Source organism: Dendrobates tinctorius, unplaced genomic scaffold, assembly GCF_039654945.1.
Source record: "Dendrobates tinctorius isolate UK_male_01 unplaced genomic scaffold, ASM3965494v1 ptg000107l, whole genome shotgun sequence".
NCBI lineage: Eukaryota > Metazoa > Chordata > Amphibia > Anura > Dendrobatidae > Dendrobates > Dendrobates tinctorius.
In genome coordinates, this window is record NW_027361775.1 from 13678490 (window position 1) to 13704906 (window position 26417).

Below are 26417 nucleotides of genomic sequence, written 5' to 3' on the forward strand. Positions count from 1 at the left end.
AGAAGAGGTAAGCTATAGACTGGACCAAGGTGAGTCATTGGACATGGTATATCTTGATTTTTCCAAAGCGTTTGATACTGTGTCACACAAGAGGTTGGTACACAAAATGAGAATGCTGTGTCTGGGGGAAAATGTGTGTAAATGGGTAAGTAACTGGCTTAGTGATAGAAATCAGAGGGTGGTTTTAAATGGTATATTCTCTAACTGGGTCGCTGTGACCAGTGGAGTACGGCAGGGGTCGGTGTTGGGACCTATTCTCGTAAACATATTTATTAACGATCTGGTAGAAGGTTTACACAGTAAAATATCAATATTTGTAGATGATACAAAACTATTTAAAGCAGTCTATACAAGAGAAGATGGTATTATGCTACAGATGGATCTGGATAACTTGGAAACTTGGACCGAAAGGTGGCAGATGCGGTTTAACAATGATAAATGTAAAGTTATACACATGAGAAGAAGGAATCAATGTCACCATTACACACTGAACGGGAAACCACTGGGTAAATCTGACATGGAGAAGGACTTGGGGATCCTAGTTAATAATAAACTTACCTGGAACAGTCAGTGCCAGGCAGCAGTTGCCAAAACAAACAGGATCATGGGGTGCATTAAAAGAGGTCTGGATACACATGATGAGAGCATTACACTGCCTCTGGACAAATCCCTGGTTAGACCGCACATAGAGTACTGTGTACAATTTTGGCACCGGTGCTCAGAAAGGGTATAATAGAACTGCACCGTGTGCAGAATTATTAGGCAAGTTGTATTTAAGAGGATTCTTTTTATTATTGAATAACAGCTATGTAGTCAATCAACCCAAAAGACTCATAGATATCAAAGCTTAATATTTTTGGAAGTTGGAGTGGGTTTTTTTTTTAGATTTTGCTATCTTAGGAGGATATCTGTTTGTGCAGGTAACTATTACAGTGCAGAATTATTAGGCAACTTAATAAAAACCAAATCTATACCCATCTCACTTGTTTATTTTCACCAGGTAAACACAAAATTTAGAAATAAACATTTCTGACATTCAAAAACAAAACAAAAAAAATCAATGACCAATATAGCCACCTTTCTTTACAATGACACTCAAAAGTCTTCCATCCATAGATTCTGTCAGTTGCTTGATCTGTTTACAATCAACATTGCGTGCCGCAGCCACTACAGCCTCCCTGACACTATTCGGAGGGTGTAATGTTTTCACTCCCTGTAGATCTCACATTTTATGAGGGACCACAGGCTCTCTAAGGGGTTCAGATCATTTGAACAAGGGGGCCATGTCATTATTTTTTCTTCTTTTAGACCTTTAATGGCCAGCCATGCTGTGGAGTATTTGGATGCATGTGATGGAGCATTGTCCTGCATAAAAATCATATTTTTCTTGAACGATACCGACTTCTTCCTGTGCCACTGCTTGAAGAAGGTGTCTTCCAGAAACTGCCAGTTGGTCTGGGAGTTGAGCTTCACTCCATCCTCAACCCGAAAAGGTCCCACAAGTTCATCTTTGATGATACCAGCCCATACTAGTACCCCACCTCCACCTTGCTGGCGTCTGAGTCGGAGTGGAGCTCTTTGCCCTTTACTAATCAAGAGTCGCTCTCATTTCATCAGTCCATAAAACCTTAGAAAAATCAGTCTTAAGATATTTCTTGGCTCAGTCTTGACATTTTATCTTATGTTTCTTGTTGAAAGGTGGTCGTTTTTCAGCCTTTTTTTAGCTTGGCCATGTCCCTGAGTATGGCACACCTTGAGCTTTTTGATACTCCAGTAACGTTGCAGCTCTGAAATATGGCAAAACTGGTGGCAAATGGCATCTTGGCAGGTTCACGCTTGATTTTCCTCAATTCATGGGCAGTTATTTTGCGCCTTTTTATATCAACACGCTTCTTGCGACCATGTTGGATATTTTTCATGAAACGCTTGATTGTTCGGTGATCACGCTTAAAAAGTTTGGCAATTTCAAGACTGCTGCATCCCTCTGCAAGACATGTCACAATTTTTGACTTTTCAGAGTCCGTCAAATCTTTCTTCGGAACCATTTTTCCAAAGGAAGGAAGTTGCCTAATAATTAAGCACACCTTATATAGGGTGTTGATGTCATTAGACCACACCCCTCCTCATGACAGAGATGCAAATCACCTGATTTACATAATTGGCAGTTGGCTTTCAAGCCTATACAGCTTGAAGTAGGAGAACATGTATAAAAAGGATGATGTGATCAAAATACTCATTTGCCTAATAATTCTGCACCCAGTGTAGAGCGCGTACAAAGGAGGGCAAAATTAATAAAGGGGATGGGGGAACTACAATACCCAGAGAGATTAGCAAAATTAGGATTATTTAGTCTTGAAAAAAGATGACTGAGGGGCGATCTAATAACCATGTATAAGTATATAAGGGGACAATACAAATATCTCTCCAAGGATCTGTTTATACCCAAAAAGTTGACGCTCACAAGGGGGCATTCTCTGCATCTGGAGGAGAGAAGGTGTTTCCACCAACATAGAAGAGGATTCTTAACTGTTAGGGCAGTGAGAATCTGGAATTCCTTGCCTGAGAAGGTGATGATGGAGAACTCAGTCGAGGGGTTCAAGAGAGGCCTGGATTTCTTCCTGGAGCATAACAATATTGTATCTTACAGTTATTAGGTTTTTAGAAGGACGTAGATCTGGGGATTTATTTTGATGGAATAAAGGCTGAACTGGATGGACAAATGTCTTTTTTCGGCCTTGCTAGCTTTGTTACTATGTTACTATGTTAGACCTACGAGAAAGGAATCGAAGGTGCTACAATGGTATAGGTTCACCTGCGCTGTGGCAGTAGATGATAAGAAGACAGGAGCCTCCAGTCTTCTTATCATATACTGATGGAAACACAGGTGAACCTATACCATTCTAGCACCTATAAGTTCAGGAAGATAAATGGAGACAATGGCATCTTTCCCCAAAAAAGATGTAGTGCAAACTTTCTTACACACATCTGTACTATTAATTCATGCAAAAAATGCATAACTTTTTTTGCATTTGAAAAAAAAACCTTTTTAGAACTTTGCTTTTAATAAGTTAAATTTCTTTCTGTATTTTTGTTTGGTTGTATATCACCTAGTATGCAGGCCTTTCAGTAAAGCATATTTCATAAACAGAATATTTTTAATACTAGTCTATTATAAAATGTGACAGCACAATATATGTTTGAATAATGAATGAAGGTATCATTAACTCAAGGAACACCTATTTAATTATAGTATATATGGTATCTGTTATGATCTATGTGATTATTGCTATGCTGTAATGTCTATCGTCTGTCCAAGTCCCCTCTGAAATCTAAAGTGCTGCGAAATATGTCAGCGCTATAGAAATAAAATTATTATTATTTTTATTATTATTATGCATTTACAGCTCATGGATTGCAAGCTAGATTTTTAATGGAATGATATGTTAATATCTTCTCATGATTGATTAGGCTTTTGTTTATATCATGTGTTATTTGGTTTGTTCTGATTTATACAACTGTTTAGCTTGCAACATCTTAGTATGCTAAAAAAAATCCAGAAAGTATATTTTGCCTATTCAATGGTAAGTGTAAACCTCTTAACAAATCCAGAATTGACTTGTTGACAGAAGAAAGTAATTGGGGTAGTAAAAAAATAAATAAAAAATGGAAATTGGCTATAAGAAGACATCTCACTCCCACATATTGCACATGGTGTTGCTTCACAAAGAGTTTTATCTATTTTATGCAAACAGGTGCACCTAATATCTATGTAAGGCATTACAAAGAAGAAGCAATAGGATATATAGAGTTACCTAAGAGTCCATGTAAAAGAGCCTCTTGTGCTTGACAACATTTGCAGAACATCTAGGATTAATTAAAATAAAAACCTATTTTCATTAATTTGTCTTTCTTAGAAAACAAAATCAGTACAATGTTGTGATGTGTATATATATATATATATATACTGTTCATATATACAGTGCCTACAAGTAGTATTCAACCCCCTGCAGATTTAGCATGTTTGATAAGATGCAAATAAGTTAGAGCCTTCAAACTTCACACAAGAGCAGGATTTATTAACAGATGCATAAATCTTACAAACCAAAAAGTTATGTTGCTCAGTTAAATTTTAATAAATTTTAAACATACAAGTGTGGGTCAATTATTATTCAACCCCTAGGTTTAATATTTTGTGGAATAACCCTTGTTTGCAATTACAGCTAATAATCGTCTTTTATAAGACCTGATTAGGCCGGCACAGGTCTCTGGAGTTATCTTGGCCCACTCCTCCATGCAGATCTTCTCCAAGTTATCTAGGTTCTTTGGGTGTCTCATGTGGACTTTAATCTTGAGCTCCTTCCACAAGTTTTCAATTGGGTTAAGGTCAGGAGACTGACTAGGCCACTCCAACACCTTGATTTTTTGCCTCTTGAACCAGGCCTTGGTTTTCTTGGCTGTGTGCTTTGGGTCGTTGTCTTGTTGGAAGATGAAATGACGACCCATCTTAAGATCCTTGATGGAGGAGCGGAGGTTCTTGGCCAAAATCTCCAGGTAGGCCGTGCTATCCATCTTCCCATGGATGCGGACCAGATGGCCAGGCCCCTTGCTGAGAAACAGCCCCACAGCATGATGCTGCCACCACCATGCTTGACTGTAGGGATGGTATTCTTGGGGTCGTATGCAGTGCCATCCAGTCTCCAAACGTCACGTGTGTGGTTGGCACCAAAGATCTCGATCTTGGTCTCATCAGACCAGAGAACCTTGAACCAGTCTGTCTCAGAGTCCTCCAAGTGATCATGAGCAAACTGTAGACGAGCCTTGACATGACGCTTTGAAAGTAAAGGTACCTTACGGGCTCGTCTGGAACGGAGACCATTGCGGTGGAGTACGTTACTTATGGTATTGACTGAAACCAATGTCCCCACTGCCATGAGATCTTCCCGGAGCTCCTTCCTTGTTGTCCTTGGGTTAGCCTTGACTCTTCGGACAAGCCTGGCCTCGGCACGGGAGGAAACTTTCAAAGGCTGTCCAGGCCGTGGAAGGCTAACAGTAGTTTCATAAGCCTTCCACTTCCGGATGATGCTCCCAACAGTGGAGACAGGTAGGCCCAACTCCTTGGAAAGGGTTTTGTACCCCTTGCCAGCCTTGTGACCCTCCACAATCTTGTCTCTGATGGCCTTGGAATGCTCCTTTGTCTTTCCCATGTTGACCATGTATGAGTGCTGTTCACAAGTTTGGGGAGGGTCTTAGATAGTCAGAAAAGGCTGGAAAAAGAGATAATTAATCCAAACATGTGAAGCTCATTGTTCTTTGTGCCTGAAATACTTCTTAATACTTTAGGGGAACCAAACAGAATTCTGGTGGTTTGAGGGGTTGAATAATAAATGACCCTCTGAATAAACTTTTCACAATTTAAAAAAAAATTAAACAAAGAAATAACATTCTTTTTTGCTGCAGTGCATTTCACACTTCCAGGCTGATCTACAGTCCAAATGTCACAATGCCAAGTTAATTCCGAATGTGTAAACCTGCTAAATCTGCAGGGGGTTGAATACTACTTGTAGGCACTGTATATATATACATATATATATATATATAGTAACTTCCCACACTATTTGTGGATGGGGGTTCTCATTTGGCTGGTCGTTTGATGTAGATACTTGAACTCCTAGGGTTAAAAAAGTGCATTTGGTTTATTAAGTACACCATAAATCGCTCCTCGGCAACTTAGTAACATGCAGCCGCCAGTACAATGCCCATGAAACAATCAGCTTTACAGCATCTCCACAGTCCCTCACTGACCCCGGTCAGCATACCACGGATTCCTGTCCATTGCCTGTTGGTGTCGACCACAAAGGTTCCCGGATGGGGAGTACTAACTTGGCTGGTCATTTGAGGTAGACACCAGAACACTTAGGGTTAAAAAAAAGTCCATTCGGTTTATTAAGTACACCATAAATCGCTCCTTAAGAACTTAGTAACATGCACTGCCAGTACAATGTCTATTAAACAATCAGCTTTACAGCGTCTCCACAGTCCCTCACTGACCCCGGTCAGCATACTAAGGAATCCTGTCTGTTACCTGTTGGTGTCAGCCACAAAGGTTCCCGGATGCCTTTTATCCTCAGAGGTATCCCATATCCACTTCTCACTGACCCTGGTCAGTATCACTCACGGCTGTCAGACCGCCCACTCCGGAGATATCTCACAGGCCTCCTTCCTCTGGCTCAGACTAGCCAGTACTGCCACACGAGCCAAACACACCTCCATTACATAGCTCTAACCATTCCCAGGTACCTATCACATGGCTAGTCAGGTGAGCGTGACATCACCGCAGGTCCTCAAACACATAACCACATACAGGTTTCATCTTGGATATTCAGAAACCCCTCCTTGGGTGGGTATATAGGTGACTGGACCCACCCATCTCTCCAAGTCACCTGGAAGCCTCCCAATGTATAGCAAAAACTGTCAGCAGTAGATCTGCTGAGCAAATCAGGCCCAGACTTCCATCACATGGCCACCCACCTCTGTGATACATACCACCCATCAATCACATGACCAGTCACCATGCCACTATATATATATATATATATATATACATACACTGATGATCAGAAGGGTAACAATATTTTGAACCTTAGACTTCCAGGCTCCATACTTCACCATCCACTACTTCTTCACATGTGAAACTACCATCGTTTTACAGACAGTCCCATACATAAATTAGACTTGCAACTATTTTGCATATGATTAGTTATGCAGATTCTTGTCATGCCTCTGCATTGTTACTGTTTTGCAGAAGTAGATGGTGAATTATGAAGCGCAAAGTCAAACATTCAAAACATTGTTACCCTTTTGCTCGACAGTTTATATATTTACTAATACTATATTTATTATTTATATTTATTTATATGTTATGAGGGCATTGTGAGTTTTATTATTATTCCCCTCTTAATTTATGAATCTGTATATATCTTAGGTGTTACTTTAGAAGTGGATTCATGCCTTGACCCAGGCATACCGGTAAATGGTCACCGTCATGGAAAGCACTTTGGTATTGGCTCTTCTGTGACTTTTACGTGTGATGCTGGATATATTTTGAGTGACGATGAACCATTAGTTTGTGAAAAGAATCACCAATGGAACCATGCATTACCTAGCTGTGATGGTAAGTTGTGTTATTGTGTTATGTAATGACCATGTAATCTAAAAGAAAAGAAAATAAGGTACATTATTTTAATCCTTTCATACTTGGTTAACTGTTGCATGAATATAAATAATTTGGCATCCAAATCTTGATATCAAGTGATCGAGACACATGCAGGTTTTCGGCCTTGTCGGCACTGTTCCAAATCCTCTGACACTGGCAGGTTTAGACTTCTGTCATCAACTAGGACCTATGAAGGCCTACAGGCTGTCAACAGTTTTACAGGTCTCTGACACTGATATATGCTGACCACTAACATCTGCAAGCTTTCCTCACTGGGCTTCTAATGCTGACATTTGTTGGCTTTCAGTATTAATTCTTGCAGGCTGTCTTCTTTGACATGACCGCGCTTGTAACCTATTCATAAGTGCATAGATTCTATTTTTAAGTAAACAACCCCAATATAACTAAAATAGAAAATGTGTTTTATTCATAGAGGTTTGTTATTTTTCACTCAATAAAAATAAGATTTTCGTTACTAAATTGGAAAACTAAAGTAAATTTCAGTTTTGCAAGATCATCAAAGTCAGGTGATTCAGTCATCTAAAAATCATATTCTCAATCTCCTAAGTATTATCTGTCTACATTCCCATGTTATCTGTACGATTGAAAGAATTTAACTCCCTGTTGTACAATGGAATCACTTTACGGAATGTATTAGCAAGGAAATGGAAAAGACTCTATGCGAACAAAAATCTGTTTGTCCAAGGGACCACTTGGTAATTTCTTTTATACTGTGAATGTTCATGAGCATGCTTCATAAATAAAGAATAACATTTCCGTATGAATAATTCAGGAAGGCAGTTTAGCCTTTGCTTCCTCGGTCCACCTCTTCTGGGAAAGTTACATTATTCTATCATATTAAAAACCACATGTGTCAAGTTAAAAAAGCGTATATTTATGTTTATAAATGTAAATAGGTTTCTTTATTTTACCCATACCCTTCAAAAATTGTAAAATACCAATAAAGATTATTGGAAAAGAGAGGCTCTTATTTTTGTTGCATGCAGTCAGATTTGGTAGAATCCGATTGTAGCAAAGCGATAACGTTAATAAATGGTTTTAAATTGTAATTAATTAGAGGTTGAGCTTAGCCTCAAAGAAGAAGGGATGTATTATGTAAAAGTCATCTAATTAAAGTAAATAACATATAATGTATTCATGTTGACTAGCAACACAATGTGTAGCAATTATAGTAGTTGGTGAACTTCTAAAATAATTTGCTTTACGCAGATGACCCAAAATAGCCGCCTCCTGGCAGAGGAGTAGCTGGGCTTTCCTGCCCCCAGGGCAAAAGAAAAGCTTAAGAGTCAGACAAGTCAGACAAGTCATGCTGTGCTGAAGTCCAATTGCATCATTAGCATGTTTTTTAATTGATTTTTGTTAATTATTAACTTGTTTTACTTTAATTAATTTAATGATTGGCGTAGGTCTCGTTGACTAACATCACGATTACAATTTATTAAGAGACCACATGTCTAGTTTTATTTACGTTATAGGAGCAACATTTTTTTAAATTATTATTATTACTATTTTTTAAAGCATTATGCGGTGGATATATTCATGGAAGGAGTGGGACAATGCTTTCTCCAGGTTTTCCTGACTTCTACCCTAATTCTTTAAATTGCACCTGGACAATTGAAGTATCTCATGGAAAAGGTATGTCATCCATTTTATGTATTGTCATTTAATATACACAGAAGATAAATATTTATCTCCCAAAAAACTTTCTGTTTTAGAATTAGGGACTCCCACTATGTGGTGCAGAAAAAATAAGGTTTGATCACATATCAGATGGAACATGTACAAAATACATCACCATTTCTAGAACAGTGAAGCAGGCCATCCCCCTCTGTGATTGCATTATGGCATATTGATTATTCTTGCTCATATTGCCCCAGCAACTGCACCACCCAGCAGCATTCTCACATGGCAAATATGAGTTTAGCAGGAGGGTTCACTTTAAAGCCTATTGTGATGCTTGAATTGAAAGACATGAGTAAATTGAAATTCTGCAATATGCTGAAAGACAGAATCTAAAGTTGATTTCCAAATGATGCTTAGCATATACATCTTCATTGCAGACTGATGCATTTCAATACTTTTGTCTTGTTTTTTTTCAGGTGTCCAACTGGTATTTCATACCTTTCACCTCGAAAGTTCTCATGACTATCTGTTGATAACTGAGGATGGCAGTTTTACTCATCCTGTGGCCAGACTGACGGGTTCAGTTCTACCACCCACTATAAAAGCTGGACTTTTTGGAAATTTCACAGCTCAGCTTCGTTTTATATCAGATTTTTCTATCTCATATGAAGGATTTAACATTACATTTTTAGGTAAGAAAATTATCGGTAAGGCCAAATTAAAAATGTATTGACGCAAGACATTTGCTAGATGGTTGAAGATAGAGAAGGTTTGCTATAGTAGACAATCTAAAAAGCATAAGTACAGTTGTGGCCAAAAGTATTGACACCCCTGCAATTCTGTCAGATAATACTCAGTTTCTTACTGAAAATGATTGCAAACACAAATTCTTTGGTATTATTATCTTAATTTAATTTGTCTTAGATGAAAAAACACAAAAGAGAATGAAGCAAAAAGCAAAACATTGATCATTTCACACAAAACTCCAAAAATGGGCCAGACAAAAGTATTGGCACCCTCAGCCTAATGCTTGGTTGCACAACCTTTAGCCAAAATAACTGCGACCAACCGCTTCCGGTAACCATCAATGAGTTTCTTACAATGCTCTGCTGGAATTTTAGACCATTCTTCTTTGGCAAACTGCTCCAGGTCCCTGATATTAGAAGAGTGCCTTCTCCAAACTGCCATTTTTAGATCTCTCCACAGGTGTTCTATGGGATTCAGGTCTGGACTCATTGCTGGCCACTTTAGAAGTCTCCAGTGCTTTCTCAAACCATTTTCTAGTGCTTTTTGAAATGTGTTTTGGGTCATTGTCCTGCTGGAAGACCCATGACCTCTGAGGGAGACCCAGCTTTCTCACACTGGGCCTTACATTATGCTGCAAAATTTGTTGGTAGTCTTCTGACTTCATAATGCCATGCACACGGTCAAGCAGTCGAGTGCCAGAGGCAGCAAAGCAACCCCAAAACAACAAGGAACCTCCGCCATGTTTGACTGTAGGGACCATGTTCTTTTCTTTGAATGCCTCTTTTTTTCTCCTGTAAACTCTATGTTGAAGCCTTTGCCCAAAAAGCTCTACTTTTGTCTCATCTGACCAGAGAACATTCTTCCAAAACGTTTTAGGCTTTTTCAGGTAAGTTTTGGCAAACTCCAGCCTGGCTTTTTTATGTCTCGGGGTAAGAAGTGGGGTCTTCCTGGGTCTCCTACCATACAGTCCCTTTTCATTCAGATGCCGACGGATAGTACGGGTTGACACTGTTGTACCCTCGGACTGCAGGGCAGCTTGAACTTGTTTGGATGTTAGTCGAGGTTCTTTATCCAACATCCGCACAATCTTGCGTTGAAATCTCTTGTCAATTTTTCTTTTCCGTCCACATCTAGGGAGGTTAGCCACAGTGCCATGGGCTTTAAACTTCTTGATGACACTGTGCATGGTAGACACAGGAACATTCAGGTCTTTGGAGATGGACTTGTAGCCTTGAGATTGCTCATGCTTCCTCACACTTTGGTTTCTCAAGTCTTCAGACAGTTCTTTGGCCTTCTTTCTTTTCTCCATGCTCAATGTGGTACACACAAGGACACAGGACAGAGGTGGAGTCAACTTTAATCCATGTCAACTGGCTGCAAGTGTGATTTAGTTATTGCCAACACCTGTTAGGTGCCACAGGTAAGTTACAGGTGCTGTTAATTACACAAATTAGAGAAGCATCACATGATTTTTCAAACAGTGCCAATACTTTTGTCCACCCTCTTTTTTATGTTTGGTGTGGAATTATATCAAATTTGGCTTTAGGACAATTCTTTTTGTGTTTTTTCATTTAAGACAAATTAAATGAAGGTAATAATACCAAAGAATTTGTGTTTGCAATAATTTTCAGGAAGAAACTGAGTATTATCTGACAGAATTGCAGGGGTGTCAATACTTTTGGCCACAACTGTAGGTCTAGCTCCAATAGGGCAAAGCACATGAGAGCCATAAATGACTATAATTGAAATTATCATATTCACCAAAAAATGAGCAACTACATATCTAGATGGTTTTACACCTAAATATTCAGTAATGTAGGGGGTTACACAGATTAGCCTGAACGAACTGCACATGAGACCTAGTCCTGAATTGCAAAAAAGAAAACACAGGTAAATAAGTGACAATTATCTGGGTACGGGTCCTGAGGCTTACATTATTCTGTTCTCAGATTTAATCAGAAAATCCATCTGACACATTGCATCTAAGTACAGTACAGTGGTGATCTTATGATAATGACACCTGTCAAAGGTTTGGATATATAGGATAGGATACATTTGTACATTTGGCAAGACGTGAGCAGTTACATTAGTTCTTGACATTTTTATGTTGAAAGCAGGAAAAATATGTTTGAGTAAAATTGAATTCTCAATTTTTTTTGTAATTCGCAATTCACTAGTTCACGAAACTGGTGGCCAGCTGTCTACCATTTTACTGAACTGTAGAAGGCTGACAAAAAGTAAAAAAATAATGCTAACCTCACCAGTCTATGGTGCCTCTCATTTTCACATTCCCCCATCACGCACATCCTATTTAGCCTGCTTCAAAATGTACTGTGGCTTCCGGTGATGAGCAGACTTCTGATGTCATACACTGTGTGCAGAATTATTAGGCAAATGAGGATTTTGATCACATCATCCTTTTTATACATGTTGTCCTACTGCAAGCCATATAGGCTTGAAAGCCAACTGCCAATTATGTAAATCAGGTGATTTGCATCTCTGTAATGAGAAGGGGTGTGGCCTAATGACATCAACACCCTATATAAGGTGTGCTCAATAATTAGGCAACTTCCTTTCCAATTGGCAAAATGGGTCAGAAGAAAGATTTGACGGACTCTGAAAAGTCAAAAATTGTGACATGTCTTGCAGAGGGATGCAGCAGTCTTTAACTTGCTAAACTTTTGAAGTGTGATCACTGAACAATCAATTGTTTCATGGCAAATATCCAACAGGGTCGCAAGAAGCGTGTTGGCAAAAAAAGGCGCAAAAAACTGCCAATGAATTGAGGAAAATCAAGTGTGAAGCTGCCAAGATGTCATTTGCCACCAGTTTTGCCATATTTCAGAGCTGCAACGTTACTGAAGTATCAAAAAGCACAAGGTGTGCCATACTCAGGTACATGGCCAAGGTAAGGAAGGCTGAAAAATGACCACCTTTGAACAAGAAACATAAGATAAAACGTCAAGACTTGGCCAAGAAATATCTTAAGACTGATTTTTCTAAGGTTTTATGGACTGATAAAATGAGCGTGACTCTTGATGGGCCAGATGGATGGGCCCGAGGCTGGATCAGTAAAGAGCAGAGAGCTCCACTCTGACTCAGATGCCAGCAAGGTGGAGGTGGGGTACTGGTATGGGCTGGTATCATCAAAGATGAACTTGTTGGACCTTTTTGGGTTGAAGATGGAGTGAAGCTCAACTCCCAGACCTACTGGCAGTTTCTGGAAGACACCTTCTTCAAGCAGTGGTACAGGAAGATGTCGGTATCATTCAAGAAAAACATGATTTTCATGCAGGACAATGCTCCATCACATGCATCCAAATACTCCACAGCGTGGCTGGCCAGTAAAGGTCTAAAAGAAGAAAAAATAATGACATGGCCCCCTTGTTCACCTGATCTGAACCCTATAGAGAACATGTGGTCCTTCATAAAATATGAGATCTACAGGGAGGGAAAACAGTACACCTCTCGGAACAGTGTCTGGGAGGCTGTGGTGGCTGCTGCACGCAATGTAAACAGATCAAGCAACTGGCAGAATCTATGGATGGAAGACTTTTGAGTGTCATTGTAAATAAAGGTGGCTATATTGGTCACTGATTTTTTTTTGTTTTTGAATGTCAGAAATGTTTATTTCTAAATTTTGTGTTGTTATATTGGTTTACCTGGTGAAAATAAACAAGTGAGATGGGTATATATTTGGTTTTTATTAAGTTGCCTAATAATTCTGCACTGTAATAGTTACCTGATAAAAACAGATATCCTCCTAAGATAGCCAAATCTAAAAAAACCCACTCCAACTTCCAAAAATATTAAGCTTTGATATTTATGAGTCTTTTGGGTTGATTGAGAACATAGTTGTTGTTCAATAATAAAAAGAATCCTCTCAAATACAATTTGCCTAATAATTCTGCACGCAGTGTATTGTGCTGTGCCATCTCAGTATACAACATGTGCCCTCAGGGTGCTGACTAGACCTTGGGCTGTGCACATGGGCTGCGCGATAGCATGGTACACAAGGGCGTCAGAGCTCTAATCATTGTCAGAAGCCCCAGTGTAGAGATAATCAGGTTAAATAGGATGCACATCATCTGGGAAGGCAAAAAGGAGTGAAGGATTAGATGGCAAGCTGTAGGGTGAACAGGACAGGTGAGTGGTGAGGTGAGTATTAATTGTTTTTATTTTACATCCTGGAAACACCACAAAGCATAATTAGAAACATTTAATTCAACATTTATCAAATATTCCTGTCAAATTTGAGTAATTAACCAAATTTGAATCTCCAGCATGCAGTAAGTGTCTTTAACAAGGACCAAACTGTATTCGCTAGATGACTAGATCACTACATCTCCAAATCAGAAGGTCTTTTGGGGTGTACCTGGTGAGCATTGATTAGTTTATGCTAAGAGTATTATAAAGAATGACAATTGTTGGCAGTTATCTATAAAGGCCCTTTTACATTTAGCGATGCACCAGCGATCCGACCAGCGATATGGCCCGGTCAGGATCGCTGGTGCATTGCTAAATGATCGCTAGTGAGCTTTCACACAGAAAGATCTCACAGCGATGCAGCAGCGACACAGCGCACGATACTCACCTTTCACACCCAGCGATCCTGGCGTCCTCCCGCCTGCGTCCAGCGTCGCTCGTCTCACACAGCAGGAAGCCCAACAGGAAGCAGACGACGAGAAATGGAGCCTCCCGATCTCGCGCAATCAGCGACGGATAGCGGGGGAGCCGGTAGGAGGTAAGTATCACACATAGCGATATCGCTAGCAATATCGCTATAACGTCACAAAATCAGTGACGTTTTAGCGATATTGCTAGCGATATCGCTATGTGTAAAACCCCCTTAAGGTGTCAGAAAGCATAGATCATTGAAGTCTTATGTATATAAGTTTGCATAGCCACAGACTAGTTATTGTTATGCCTAGACATTTCCACTTCACAGTGATAGCACTTGCTATCAGACTGATAAGAAATTTCATGAGCTGACTAGTGTCAAAGTAAGAATCCTATGACAATTTCATGTTTAATCCCCCCTTCTCATGTACAGCACCATGGAATTAATGGCGCTATATAAATAAATAAATAATAATAATAATTTAGAGTTTTAATAAAACCCATACTACTTTCAATTCTTGTCTATGGAAATTTAATGGTTGTATATAACGGATGTCACCAGGGCTGCAGCTGTCACGAGGAAAGATGATTCCAGTTTAGTTTCCTTTACATGAACTGACCAGCAGCACAAAGAGACTGCCAAATAGCAACTTGTTTTCAGATCAGCTGACAAATAATAGCCTGTTTTCACAGGCATAGTGCTTTAACAGTGCTCAGTGAGCAATCTGTAAGAGATTGTTCAGCTGCCATTGTTCTCCATAGAGTGCTATGGACTGCCATCAGTCTGGTCTTCGCCGCACCTTATGATCTCCTGCCGCTTATGCTGGAATCCCTAAGAGCACTCTGCATATGCATGTCAAAGGTCATGAATGACATTGTGACGTCATTACACCATGAACTGCCGTTCACTTGAAGAGAAGGAGTCCAGTGTGAGCGTTGTGGAATCAGAAGATGTTGCGAGGATCGGACAAGTGGAAGTGAGTAGCAGAAATGCACAAACAAGCAATTTCAAATTTTGCCCGATATACTCATCTCTATTTATCACTCAACTATTTGATATCTATTAGCAGGATTCTACAATGTTTTAGCTCACAAAAGGTTAGAAAAATACATTTTGTAAGCATAAATAAAAAATATCTGGAAATATATGATAACTTGGTAGTCAGTTATGTCTCTTGATCTTACTTATTTAAATTTCATGCCACTGAAGTTTATCAGAAGGTGACATGAGCAGTGCCAATTATATAGAAAATAAAATTAAAGAAGCTCAATGCTGAAAATGTGTTCTGTTTTACTTGTTTAACAGTTATATTGATTTTTTTATCTGGCCAATTTCTCAGAACAAAAAGAAGGTATTTATAGACTTACTGTATGTTGCTTATGAGCGCTTCCTTTTTTAATATACAAAAGTGTCCTTAATTTTCTTTCGTTAATTGATCTTTTTCCAATCACTGCTGTTTTTTTCTGATTTTCTGCTTTACGTAGAATATGACCTGGAGCCTTGTGATGATCCAGGGGTTCCTGCATTTAGTAGAAGAATAGGCTTCCACTTTGGTGTTGGAGACAGTCTAACATTTTCCTGTTTCCCTGGATACCGTTTGGAGGGTGCTAATAGACTTACTTGCCTGGGAGGAGGCCGGAGAGTGTGGAGTACACCTCTTCCAAGGTGTGTGGGTAGGTGGTCACATGCTTTCATTTCATTCATCAAATTTTTATAAATATAATTTATACATTTCTTCTAAACCGATGATGGCTGTAGTATAGCTGATAAGTAAAGAATTTTCATCTATAAAATATATTGATATACGGTTACACCAAGAATCCTGACCTAGAAAGATTTTATAAAAAGCTGTTTGATGTGACAGAAGTACAATGTACAACATACTGTATAAAAAACTTAAAGTGCTTTCACATTGCATTCAGCCACTCATTTGTTGGCCCAGTTGGAGCTTGTGTCCAAGACCCCTGCATAACAGGATTTGTGTGTATGCACCAGTGGGGCCATAAACTATAATGGTGCTGACAGGGGGAATGTGTGCTCTGTCGTGCATCATTTTCAGGCATGTAGGCTTACTGGAGATAAACACCTAGACGCAGTCAACTATGTCTCAGTGTTGGCCACCAGTAGGCTCACGCACCTTAAAATGTTGCACAATAGAGCACTCGTTCACTGTGTTGGCAACATTAAAGTCTATGGCCCTACTGGAGCATACAAACGAATCCTGTTTCGTGGGGGTTTGGACACCACACAACTGTGTACTACAGACAGCATCTCAATATAACCTAAAATTGTTTATTGTCATATTCCCTCTTGTGTGGAATGCTGACACTTTCTGTAAATACAAGTATGGTGGTAAACCTCTTTAACCCCTTAACGACCACTGATAAACCTTTTAACGTCGGCTGTTAACTACTCACCGCCGCTTTTTAATGATGCTGAGGAATAAATGAATAGAGAAGCTGTCTCCACCATGATGAGTACTCTCCATCTCCTCTTTCTCTTCCTCCTCATTCTCCTCCCCAGCCCATGCATGTAGGAGAGACGGGACAAAGCTTGTATAGATACTAGCCTCTTTTGTGCTATCAGACAACTCCTGTTCCTCCTCCTCTTTTTCAGCCTCTACCTCCTCATTGTTACCCAATCTGTGCTGAGCAGATGAGATGAGGCTGGATTGTATCTAACTGTCTCATGTCTTCCTCTGTCTCCACCTGGTCTGCCTGCAAAGCTTCATGTTTAACTGTCAGCAGCGACTGTTTAAGTAAGCAAAGCAGGATTATTGTGCTACTGATGATGGCATCATAATTGCTCACCATCTTTGTGGTCTCCTGAAAATCTTGGAGCACCGCACAAATGTCAGACACCCATTCACACTCTTCAGATGTTATGTGTGGAGGCTGACAAAAATACAGATGGAATTGTTGGAACTGGTATTCCATAACTGGCCTCTGCTACTTACAAAGCCTTGCCAGCATTTGCAGTGTGTGGGGTTAAAGCATGTGGTGAAGTCACACACCAGTCTGTGACCTGGCACCTGCATACACTGCTTCAGCACTGCCAGAGTGGTGGCAGCTTTAACTGACCTGCGGAAATGATGCTGATGTGGCATACCTTGACCAGAAGCTTTGACAAATCTGGGTAGGTTTTCAGAAACTACCAAGTTAAGCATGTGGAACAAGCATGGTACATATGTGAGCTTGCCCAATATCACAGCCACCACCATGTTACCATCATTATCACACAATCACACACAATGCCTGGTTGTAGTTTTAGCCACAAGAACCCCAAATCTGTCTGGTCTGTTATTCCTTTCAGCATCTCTGCCGCCATGGGCAGTTTGTCTCCTAGACAAATTTTCTTCAGGAGAGCTTGCTGGCGCTTCGATGAGGTAGTGCTGAAGAGCTTTCAGCTTCTGGATGATGTGTATGATGTGCTCTTAGATAGCACATTGACGATGGATGATGAGGAAAAGCAGGAGGAGTTGAAGAAACTGATGTAGGAGGAGGAGGAAACCCTGATAGAAAAAGGGCCAGCAATCCTCAGCATTGGTAGCACATGTGCTGTGTCAGGGTGGGTCTCGGCTCCGGCCTCCACAATGTTCACCAAGTGTTCCATCAGGAAAATGTAGCATCTCTGGCCAAAAGTGCTTGTCCTCATGTTGAGCGCTAAGTGTAGAGATGAGCAAACTTGTTAGGAAAATATTCGCCTATCTCAAATTTGGCACAAACGCAGCTCATTCAGATTCGTGTTCGGATTCCGGAGCATTTTTACACAAAGTCGGCAAAATTTGGACACAGTTTGGGAAATGATCATGTTTCCATTAATGCTTTTGTAAGCACTTTGAGTAGAATAGTGGTACTGTATAATGAGCAGGGGGCACGTGTTTTATGAAGAGAGGGGGTGGGAGGTCAGAGGAGTGGCAGTGTGTAAATTTTTGTTTTATTAACTTAATGTGTGTAGATTCCATCAAGCAATCAGGGCACATAAACCATCCACAATGTTGAGACACAAGGGTTTCTGTCATTGGCTGCCGAAGTCACATGTTTCTCTCCATATAAAAAGTGGACATGTTGTTTTGCTGGTGCCATTTTGACAGTGCAACAGTGCAAAGAGGCTGCTCTTGCTGCTCCTGCAAGTTGTCATATAGTTAGATAGGATCCTGTCCTGTGTGAAATCTACCTTCCAGCATCTAACTAGATTATGCTAATAGTGTTGTGCAACCAGGAGTCCACATTTCGTAATCCCAATAGATTGGGCTCATACTGTGTTCCAGTCAGGACTCAGGAGGTAACATTTACTAATCAAAATCATTTGGGCTAACACTGGGGTGCTGGCATCAGGCCTCATTTCCTAATCCAAATTGTTAAGGGCTAAAATTGGGTTGCAGGCCCCAGGCCTCATTTTTTAATCAAAATTGTTAGTGCTAATATTGGGGTGCAGACAGGAGGCCCCATTTCCAATAAAAATATAAGGTCTAATATTGGGGTATAGGCAGGAGGCCCTATTACCTAATCAAAATCATTAGGGTTACTTTTGAGGTGCAGGCACCAGGCCACATTTCCTGCTCAAAATTGTTTGGTCTAACATTGGAGTGCAGGCAGGAGGTTCAATTTCCTATAAAAAAAAGTTTGGGCTAATATTGGGGTGCAGGCAGGAGGCCCCATTTCGTAATAAACATTGTTAGGACTAATATTGGGGTGCAGGCACCAGGCCCCATTTCTTAATCAAAATTATTTGAGCTAATATTGGGGTGCATGCTCCAGGACAAATTTCCTAAGTAAAATTGTTTGGGCTAATATTGGAGTGCAGGCATCAGGCCCTATTTCCTAATCAAAATTGTTTGGGCTAATATTGGGGTGGAGGCAATAGGCCCAAATTTCATAACTAAAATTGTAAGGGCCAATACTGGGGTGCAAGAACCAGGCCCCATTTCCTATTAAAAAATTGTTTGGGCGCAGGCACACTATCTGAGAAAATCAATATTGATTGTTAATTTAGTGACAGGTACTGTAACTGACAGGGCGAGGAATGGGAGAGCAGAGAGGATGATGATAAGGTTGTGGATACCACTTGGCTTGAACCCAGAGGCATGCAGCTGAGTATGTCAGCAGAGGAGCTGTAATAGGAGGAAAATGAGGAGGTTATGTTGTGGCTTGCCACACAAACACGAAGTGATGCAACCATGGCAAGCACTGCATCCTCAGCCACAACTCTGGCTGTGGCCAATCTCGAATCTGCAGTTTGTAAGGGTGGCAAAGGTTGCCTAGCCTGGTTTTTTTTGAGACTGCAAAGGATGACCCAACTCACGTTATCTGATTACTTTTCAAAAGCAACTCAGTAGAAGCAAAAATTGCAATAATTTGACTATTACATGCATTAACTGGCACATGCGTGATCAACATGCGTTAGTCTGGGACTCTCACTGCACTAAAATGCTAACTAGCGGGCCTTACCAACCACCGGCTGTCCCATTAATCGCATCTGCTGCTTCTTCCTCTGTCACCATGGCAAGTGTTCTCACACCGGTCTCCAGCCACAGAACCTCCACTTGTTTACCCCCCCCCCACAGTATGGGTGAGTGAGAGCCCATGAGCTGTTACTGAAGTGGAGATGCCTGCTGTTTTTGTTTCACCGAGCACACCACATCTTTCTCAATTCACTAACCATTAACAGAAAGTATAATGTGTCATAAAAAAACTGTTTCAAAATCACTGGGATACCTTGAAGCATTCCAGAGTTATAACCACATGAGCTGACACTGGACAAAATTTTAAAAATTTGCCTGGTCATTAAGGTCAAAATTAGAACAGTCACTAAGGGGGCTCATTACTAGTAGTTATTTCTCTACTTGGTAGTTGCTTGCTACTTCTTATTTTTCTGCTCGCTCGTCACAATACAAACTGAATATACATAGCCAATTTATCATTTTATCCTATTTCATGTGTTTTGCGACAGAGTTTTAAGTTGTATTACGTTTTTTAAAGCTATGTTCATGCTACTATGGATTCGTTCATAACTATGTCATGCCAGCTATGCTGGTCTGTTTGCAAACTGTAAATGATGAGTCCTTTTGTATCCTATTAAATTTTTGACAGCAGTGAGGGCAGTGTCGAAAGAACTTAATTATTTTTCACAATATTCTGTAATTTGCAGATATTGAATATTAATATTCAGACCTGTGTTAAAAAAGAAGAAATACTATTATGTTGCTACTTTCTTATCCTCAAACTTGGGAGGAATAAAATAATCTACTACAGTGTAACTCACTCCCCATACACTTATTTATGCTGCCAATCACTGTGTCGATACAGGAGTGCCTGCAGCAAAAAGCAAAGCTGACACTTTTTGACTGTGATCGTTTACACAGTATATACTCAGAGGGCCAATAATATATTGGGTGTGAGTGGCAGACATTAATTTTTTGTTAATTAACTGTGTATAACTAAAGGAGAGCTGTTGGTTGAGTCACTTTTTATTGTGGCATTTCTCGTGCATATCTGCATTATCATAAAACACAATAAAATATATGTGCACTCTGTGAAAAAAAAGTTTTGCCAAACTTTTGGAATCTAAATGTAAGAAACATCAGCCCTTTTATTTTTTTTGTACTACCTGGTTAGCAAGTCTCGCTGCCTTCACAATATTTCAATGCGCTAGTATCCTACAAAAAACCACAGAGATCAAATCCGAATGAATAAAAAAATAGATTTTTATTAATATGATATAGTTGATTCAAATACCATATAATACAGACAAAAGACAATGACTAATCAAAGCTCATGTATGGTGGACACCGCAACACTAATGTAGCAGGTGGGATAAAGACAGCAAAACCCTGTATTTAGTTATCTGCAATAAAAAATCCCAGAAAAATTGCATAGTGCAAAAGGAATTAATGTTAATAGCGGGCAACCTACTCTCTATCTCATTCCACACCAGTGTGCTGAGGGTTGAAACAAATCAAATAGACATATCATGAAATGGTGGCCGCTAACACAGGGACTCTTATCTTACCCATGTATAACTTCTAGTGAGCATGTCCAGGAGCAGCCCCGACGCGCGTTTCACGTGGGCTTCCTCGGGGGGCTGTGTCAATATTTCAACGCGCTACTGAAATCAAAAAGAGAGTACCCGAACATAAGGTCAAAAAAGCAGAGGGTAGGACAATAAATTTAAGTATAAAATACCTTTATTGGTGAGGATAATAGGCATTAGCACTACATGCAAAAGAGGTGCCCAAACAAATTAAAATGTGAAACATGATTAAAAATAGAAGTAAAATTATATTAAAAATCGAACCACAAGGAAATAAAAAGAAAAAATATATTACAAAATATATAAGCATAAATAGCAAGTTATTGAAACAATTCAAACGGCCCACAAGGAAAATGCCTCACAGTGATATTATGACTAAAATTAGATCACACTAACAGTATAACTGGGATAGTAATACACATATCTGGATGCAGACACTATATATGTCAGAGGTACAAATGACCAAGCTATATACAATACAAGTGAAAAAGTAAAAACATAATAAGTGCCACAGAAGTGTAAATTCATAAGTAGCAGAACTAATATGTGACTGGATATAGCGTGTACAAAGTATGGGGAGACAAGTGAATAAGGATAATTGTAATAGTGTAAGATCAGTGAAGGAGTAGTTGTGATTGTAATATATCGATAAGACAAGCTAATACAAGCCAGAAATGAAAAGCCTGCTGGGGTGAAACAATTCCAGAGTAAAATAGAATAGTGTGGGCATGGACAAAAAATTACCTGTACAGTTCATGGTCACTGGTGCGGCGCACACCTGGACGCACGTTTCTGAATGTATCCTTTGTCAGGGAGTATACAGCAGATATATATCACCTACCATGGGACTCATTATAGATATTTGATATATTATTCATTCTATTTTTTGTGATATATATCTATTTGCTGTGTTCAGTACATGTGTGAATCAACAGGCTATTGAGTAAAAAGTTTTGTAGCCTATATAAATTGCAGTTGTTGGCATCACAAAATAGGCTGAGTTACTAGCACTTTCATAAAGTTAGACAGAGTAAAAAATAAACCAAATAGTTGGAAATTGTCCAAAATTTATCCGAGGAGTTTGACAGATTGTTTGGATCTTGTTGGTCATAAAGTATTGTTTTAATTAATTGTTCAAAACTATTACAAGGAAAAATGTTTAAACTCAATAAATTTGATGCATGTGATCTTTATCATTCTTCTGCCCTGTTTATGACGCATAGTTTTTATTAACACTCATTGTGTGCTGAATTGGTTATCTAAATAAAAAATGCTTTGAAAATACTTTAAAATGTCATCAACTAGTCAGTGAAGTGAAATATTTCACTTTCTGTGTAACTTAATTATTAGGATTGTATGATAACCAGACATCTTTTTTTTCCTTTTATTGCTAGTCTAAACTATTTGTCATCATCACTTACTGAATAAAAAAGCAAGTTGTTACTTTATGATAAAAGCTGTGAGAGAATATTTTACAAAAGAGTCTTATTTTTCACAGAGATGTGGGTTTCCAAAGCAATTATCTTGCATAAGACCTATAGGCAAGAAGAAGATGTAGCTATTGGTGCTTGTAGTTTATTTTTCATGCTGCCTTTATTTCCTTAGGAAGAGATGCAGTAGCAAAACGTAAATCTTGCAGATTGAAGGGGATGAACATTTAATCCCTGTGGATTTTGTAGTCGTTAGACATATCCACTTTCTTAAAAAAAAATTTTTTTTTGTATTTTTATGTACAATGTAAAATTCGGGGAGCTCAGCATAGTTCGCAGACATATTTCAAAGAAACCAGAGAGAGGTACTTCAATATTCTAGATAAAATGGGTTAATAAAGTAATAATATCTACAGATTGCAGAAGTTAACATTATAATGCTTTATTGTACAATTAAAATTTTGTAAGATATTTTTGCTGACAATATCCATAAATTCTCATTTATACTAAGAGTCCATGTAACACCACTGCACTGTGAACCTGTGCGTCACCTCCTGGTACCTGTATTTCAATTGTATCCGCATACATTTGCATTTGAATGCAATAATGCAACAGAGAGCCAGTGTGCTTGTGTGTCTGAGTCTCAGTGCAGCATGTGCAATTTCATTAATTGATTACTACTGATGTGCGAGTCTCAGTCCAAACACTGCACAGAATAGAGTAGTGCAATGGAAGTACATGAACTTGTATTTTTTTACGTTTGCTATCATACTATGGAGGTGTGTTTATGGATGCTATAATACTGTATGGAAATACTGTATGCTGGCCTTCATATTGTGTGTCAGAGATTGTGTTGTGCATCATACTGCATGTAGAGTCTAAGGGCCCCGTCACACATAGCGACTCACCGGCGATCCCGACAACGATATGAACTTGTCGGGATCACTGGTGTGTCTCTACATAATCGCTGGTGAGCTGCCAAACAGGCCGCTTCACCAGCGATCAGGACAGTGACGCACGTCACTTAGTTACCCGCAGTGTATGTTAAGATACCAGCGCGCTGGTGCAGGGGGCTGGTAACCAAGGTAAACATCGGGTTTCTAAGCGCTGCGCGGCACTTAGAAAACCAATGATTACCTTGGTTACCTGCTCCCTGCAAAAGCGCGCTGGAATCTAACGTACACATCAGGTTTCTAAGTGCCGTGCGGCGCTTAGAAACCCAATGTTTACCTTGGTTACCAGGCTCCAGCTCACTGATTGCTGGTCTCCCGCCTGCCACACACAGCGATGCATGCTGGCCAGCGGGAGACCAATGATCAAAAAAATGTCCAGGCCATTCGAGCACGATCAGCGATACCTGGCAGGGAGGCCGGTCGCTGATAAGTGTCACACACAGCGATCTCACTGGTGAGATCGCTGTTGCGTCACAAAACTTGTGACTCAGCAGCGATCTCGCTAGCGAGATCGCTGTGTGTGACGGGGGCTTAAGTCTACGCACTGAACAGACTGGATAATTAGCAAGTATTTATGAAGTTGCATGCCTCTTTCACATGTCCTGGTGATTCCTGTGCAGGAAAAACCAGTACTGATGTGATCTGTGGTCCATGTCCATGTGTACTTATGTGACATCAGTGTGCCATCCAGATTTCTGTTTACTGTCCATGTGTCAGTGTGTTACATCCATGTGCCACATGTATGTCTGTGTGACAAGTATTGGCACCTGGGAACACCAGCATAGTTTCGCTGATCCCAAGCACTGGCTGCTGAAGGCAGCTCTCATCATGGTATCCTGCTCGTGCTAGCATCAACATGACGAGGAGACAATGATGGGAGTTCTATTCAGCAGAATCTGTATAAGGCTGGAGTCACACACAACATATAAAAATATGGTCCGTTTTTCACGGACCAGAATCGCACAAATGTTTCATGGATAGTGATCCATATGTCATCCGATTGTAATGCCAAGATGCAATTTTCTCGCATCCAAGCATCCGTGTGATTTTCTCACCGGCTTGCAAAATGGACATATGGATCCTAATGACAGGTTAAAACACAAATGAAAGAATAGATACATACACATAGAATACATATATCCATAATATAATGCCAAGAGCGTCACTCTGTCCAACGCATTTATAGACTTCACAAACGTGTCTTTAAGTGATCCTGTTGTTGGCAGTTACCTTTTTTGCATCTATACATCTCTGTTTTGGACTATTATGATCTTTAAAAGTACTGCTAATAATTAGATTAGTGTATGTGTGTAAAATTTGGGACATATAGGTGTTAAATTAACGGGTAAATTCATTGAAAAATATTGCGTAGGCTCCCGCGGTATTTTCTCCACCAGAGATGGAAAGCCAGTGAGTGATGGCAGATATTAATAGCCTAGAGACGGACCATGGTTATTGCCCCCCTGGCTAAAAATATCTGCCCCCAGCCACCCCAGAAAAGGCGCATCTATAAAATGTGCCCTTTCTAGGACTTAGCCTCTCTATTCCCATTGCCTTTAGCGGTGGCTCATGGGTTAATAATGGGTGAATGTCACCTTGCTATTGAAAGGTGATATTAAGCCGGGTTAATAAAACACCTATCCATTATTAATCGTATCATAGTAAAGGGTTAAAAAAGACACACACATTAATTAAAAATTATTTTAATTAAATAATTACACAAAGTTTTTGACAAAACTTATTATGCTGCCAATCCAATTTGAATGGGGCGATAGGGGGTGATTTAAACTTTTATTTATTTTTTTTATATATTTTTAGAACTTTTTTTTTACATTTTGCATGCTTCAATGCTTCAATAGTCTCAATGGGAGACTAGAAGCTACCACAAACCGATCGAATCTGCTACATATAGGCGATGATCAGATCGCCTCTATATAGCCAAATTACTCACTTGCTATGAGCACCGACCACTGTGTGGTGCTCACAGCAAACCGGAACTGACAACCATAGAGGACTCCAGGAGACCTCCTGTTGTCATGCCAACACACCAGGTGGATTTCCGGCACGATTGATGGAAATTTTTGTTAAATGCTGCATCATTTAATGGGTTAATAGCTGCCGGTGGATTGCGATTCCACCCGCAGCTATTGTGGGCACATGTCAGCTGTTTAAAACAGCTGACATGTCCCAGGAAAGATGTGGGTTCACTGCTGAAGCCCACATCAAAGGGAGGGAGTCTGACATCAGAGTATTTTACGCCCGATGTCAGAAAGGGGTTAAAACTTACTACACTGCTCCAGAAGGATAAAGGTTCCAAACTTAAAAATTTGATTCTCTTTCATTTTCTCCTTTAAAAATAAAGAAATGTAAAAAGTAAAAGAATACATATGCCTGGCATAATGCTTGTTTAAATGTCAATTCTGCCAAAACAAAAAGTTAATGAACCCATAAAGTAGACATTTTAAAAAGAAAAAAAAATGAAATGCCAGAAGTATGTTTTTTAGAGGAGAAAAGGCTTTCCTAAAAAACACAGAGGTATAGAGCAATAAAAACATGAAATCTACTAGAATATGGTATGAGTAAACCTTTACTTCACCAAGCAAATAGTAAGCCACAGATGGAAAAATAAAAACATTACATGTCTCAGAAAATAACCACAGAAACCAAACGATGCAATTTTTTTATCACTTAAAATATGTATGCTTGGTATTTTTGCAATCATACCGACATGTTAAAATAATGATTAGAAGTTATTTTGCTAGGTATTTGACACCGTA

General features: G+C 39.6%; 1 protein-coding gene across 3 annotated transcripts in view; it reads left to right on the forward strand.

Annotated features, from left to right (window-relative positions):
• Positions 1-26417, forward strand: part of CSMD1 (CUB and Sushi multiple domains 1) — a 2734739-nt gene that overhangs the window by 2022928 nt on the left and 685394 nt on the right. For all 3 annotated transcript variants that reach the window (XM_073589180.1, XM_073589181.1, XM_073589182.1), the window contains exons 18-21: positions 6983-7171; positions 8753-8869; positions 9334-9549; positions 15710-15898. In XM_073589180.1, the coding sequence (XP_073445281.1) occupies positions 6983-7171; positions 8753-8869; positions 9334-9549; positions 15710-15898 (711 nt within the window). The remainder of the gene's footprint in view (positions 1-6982; positions 7172-8752; positions 8870-9333; positions 9550-15709; positions 15899-26417) is intronic.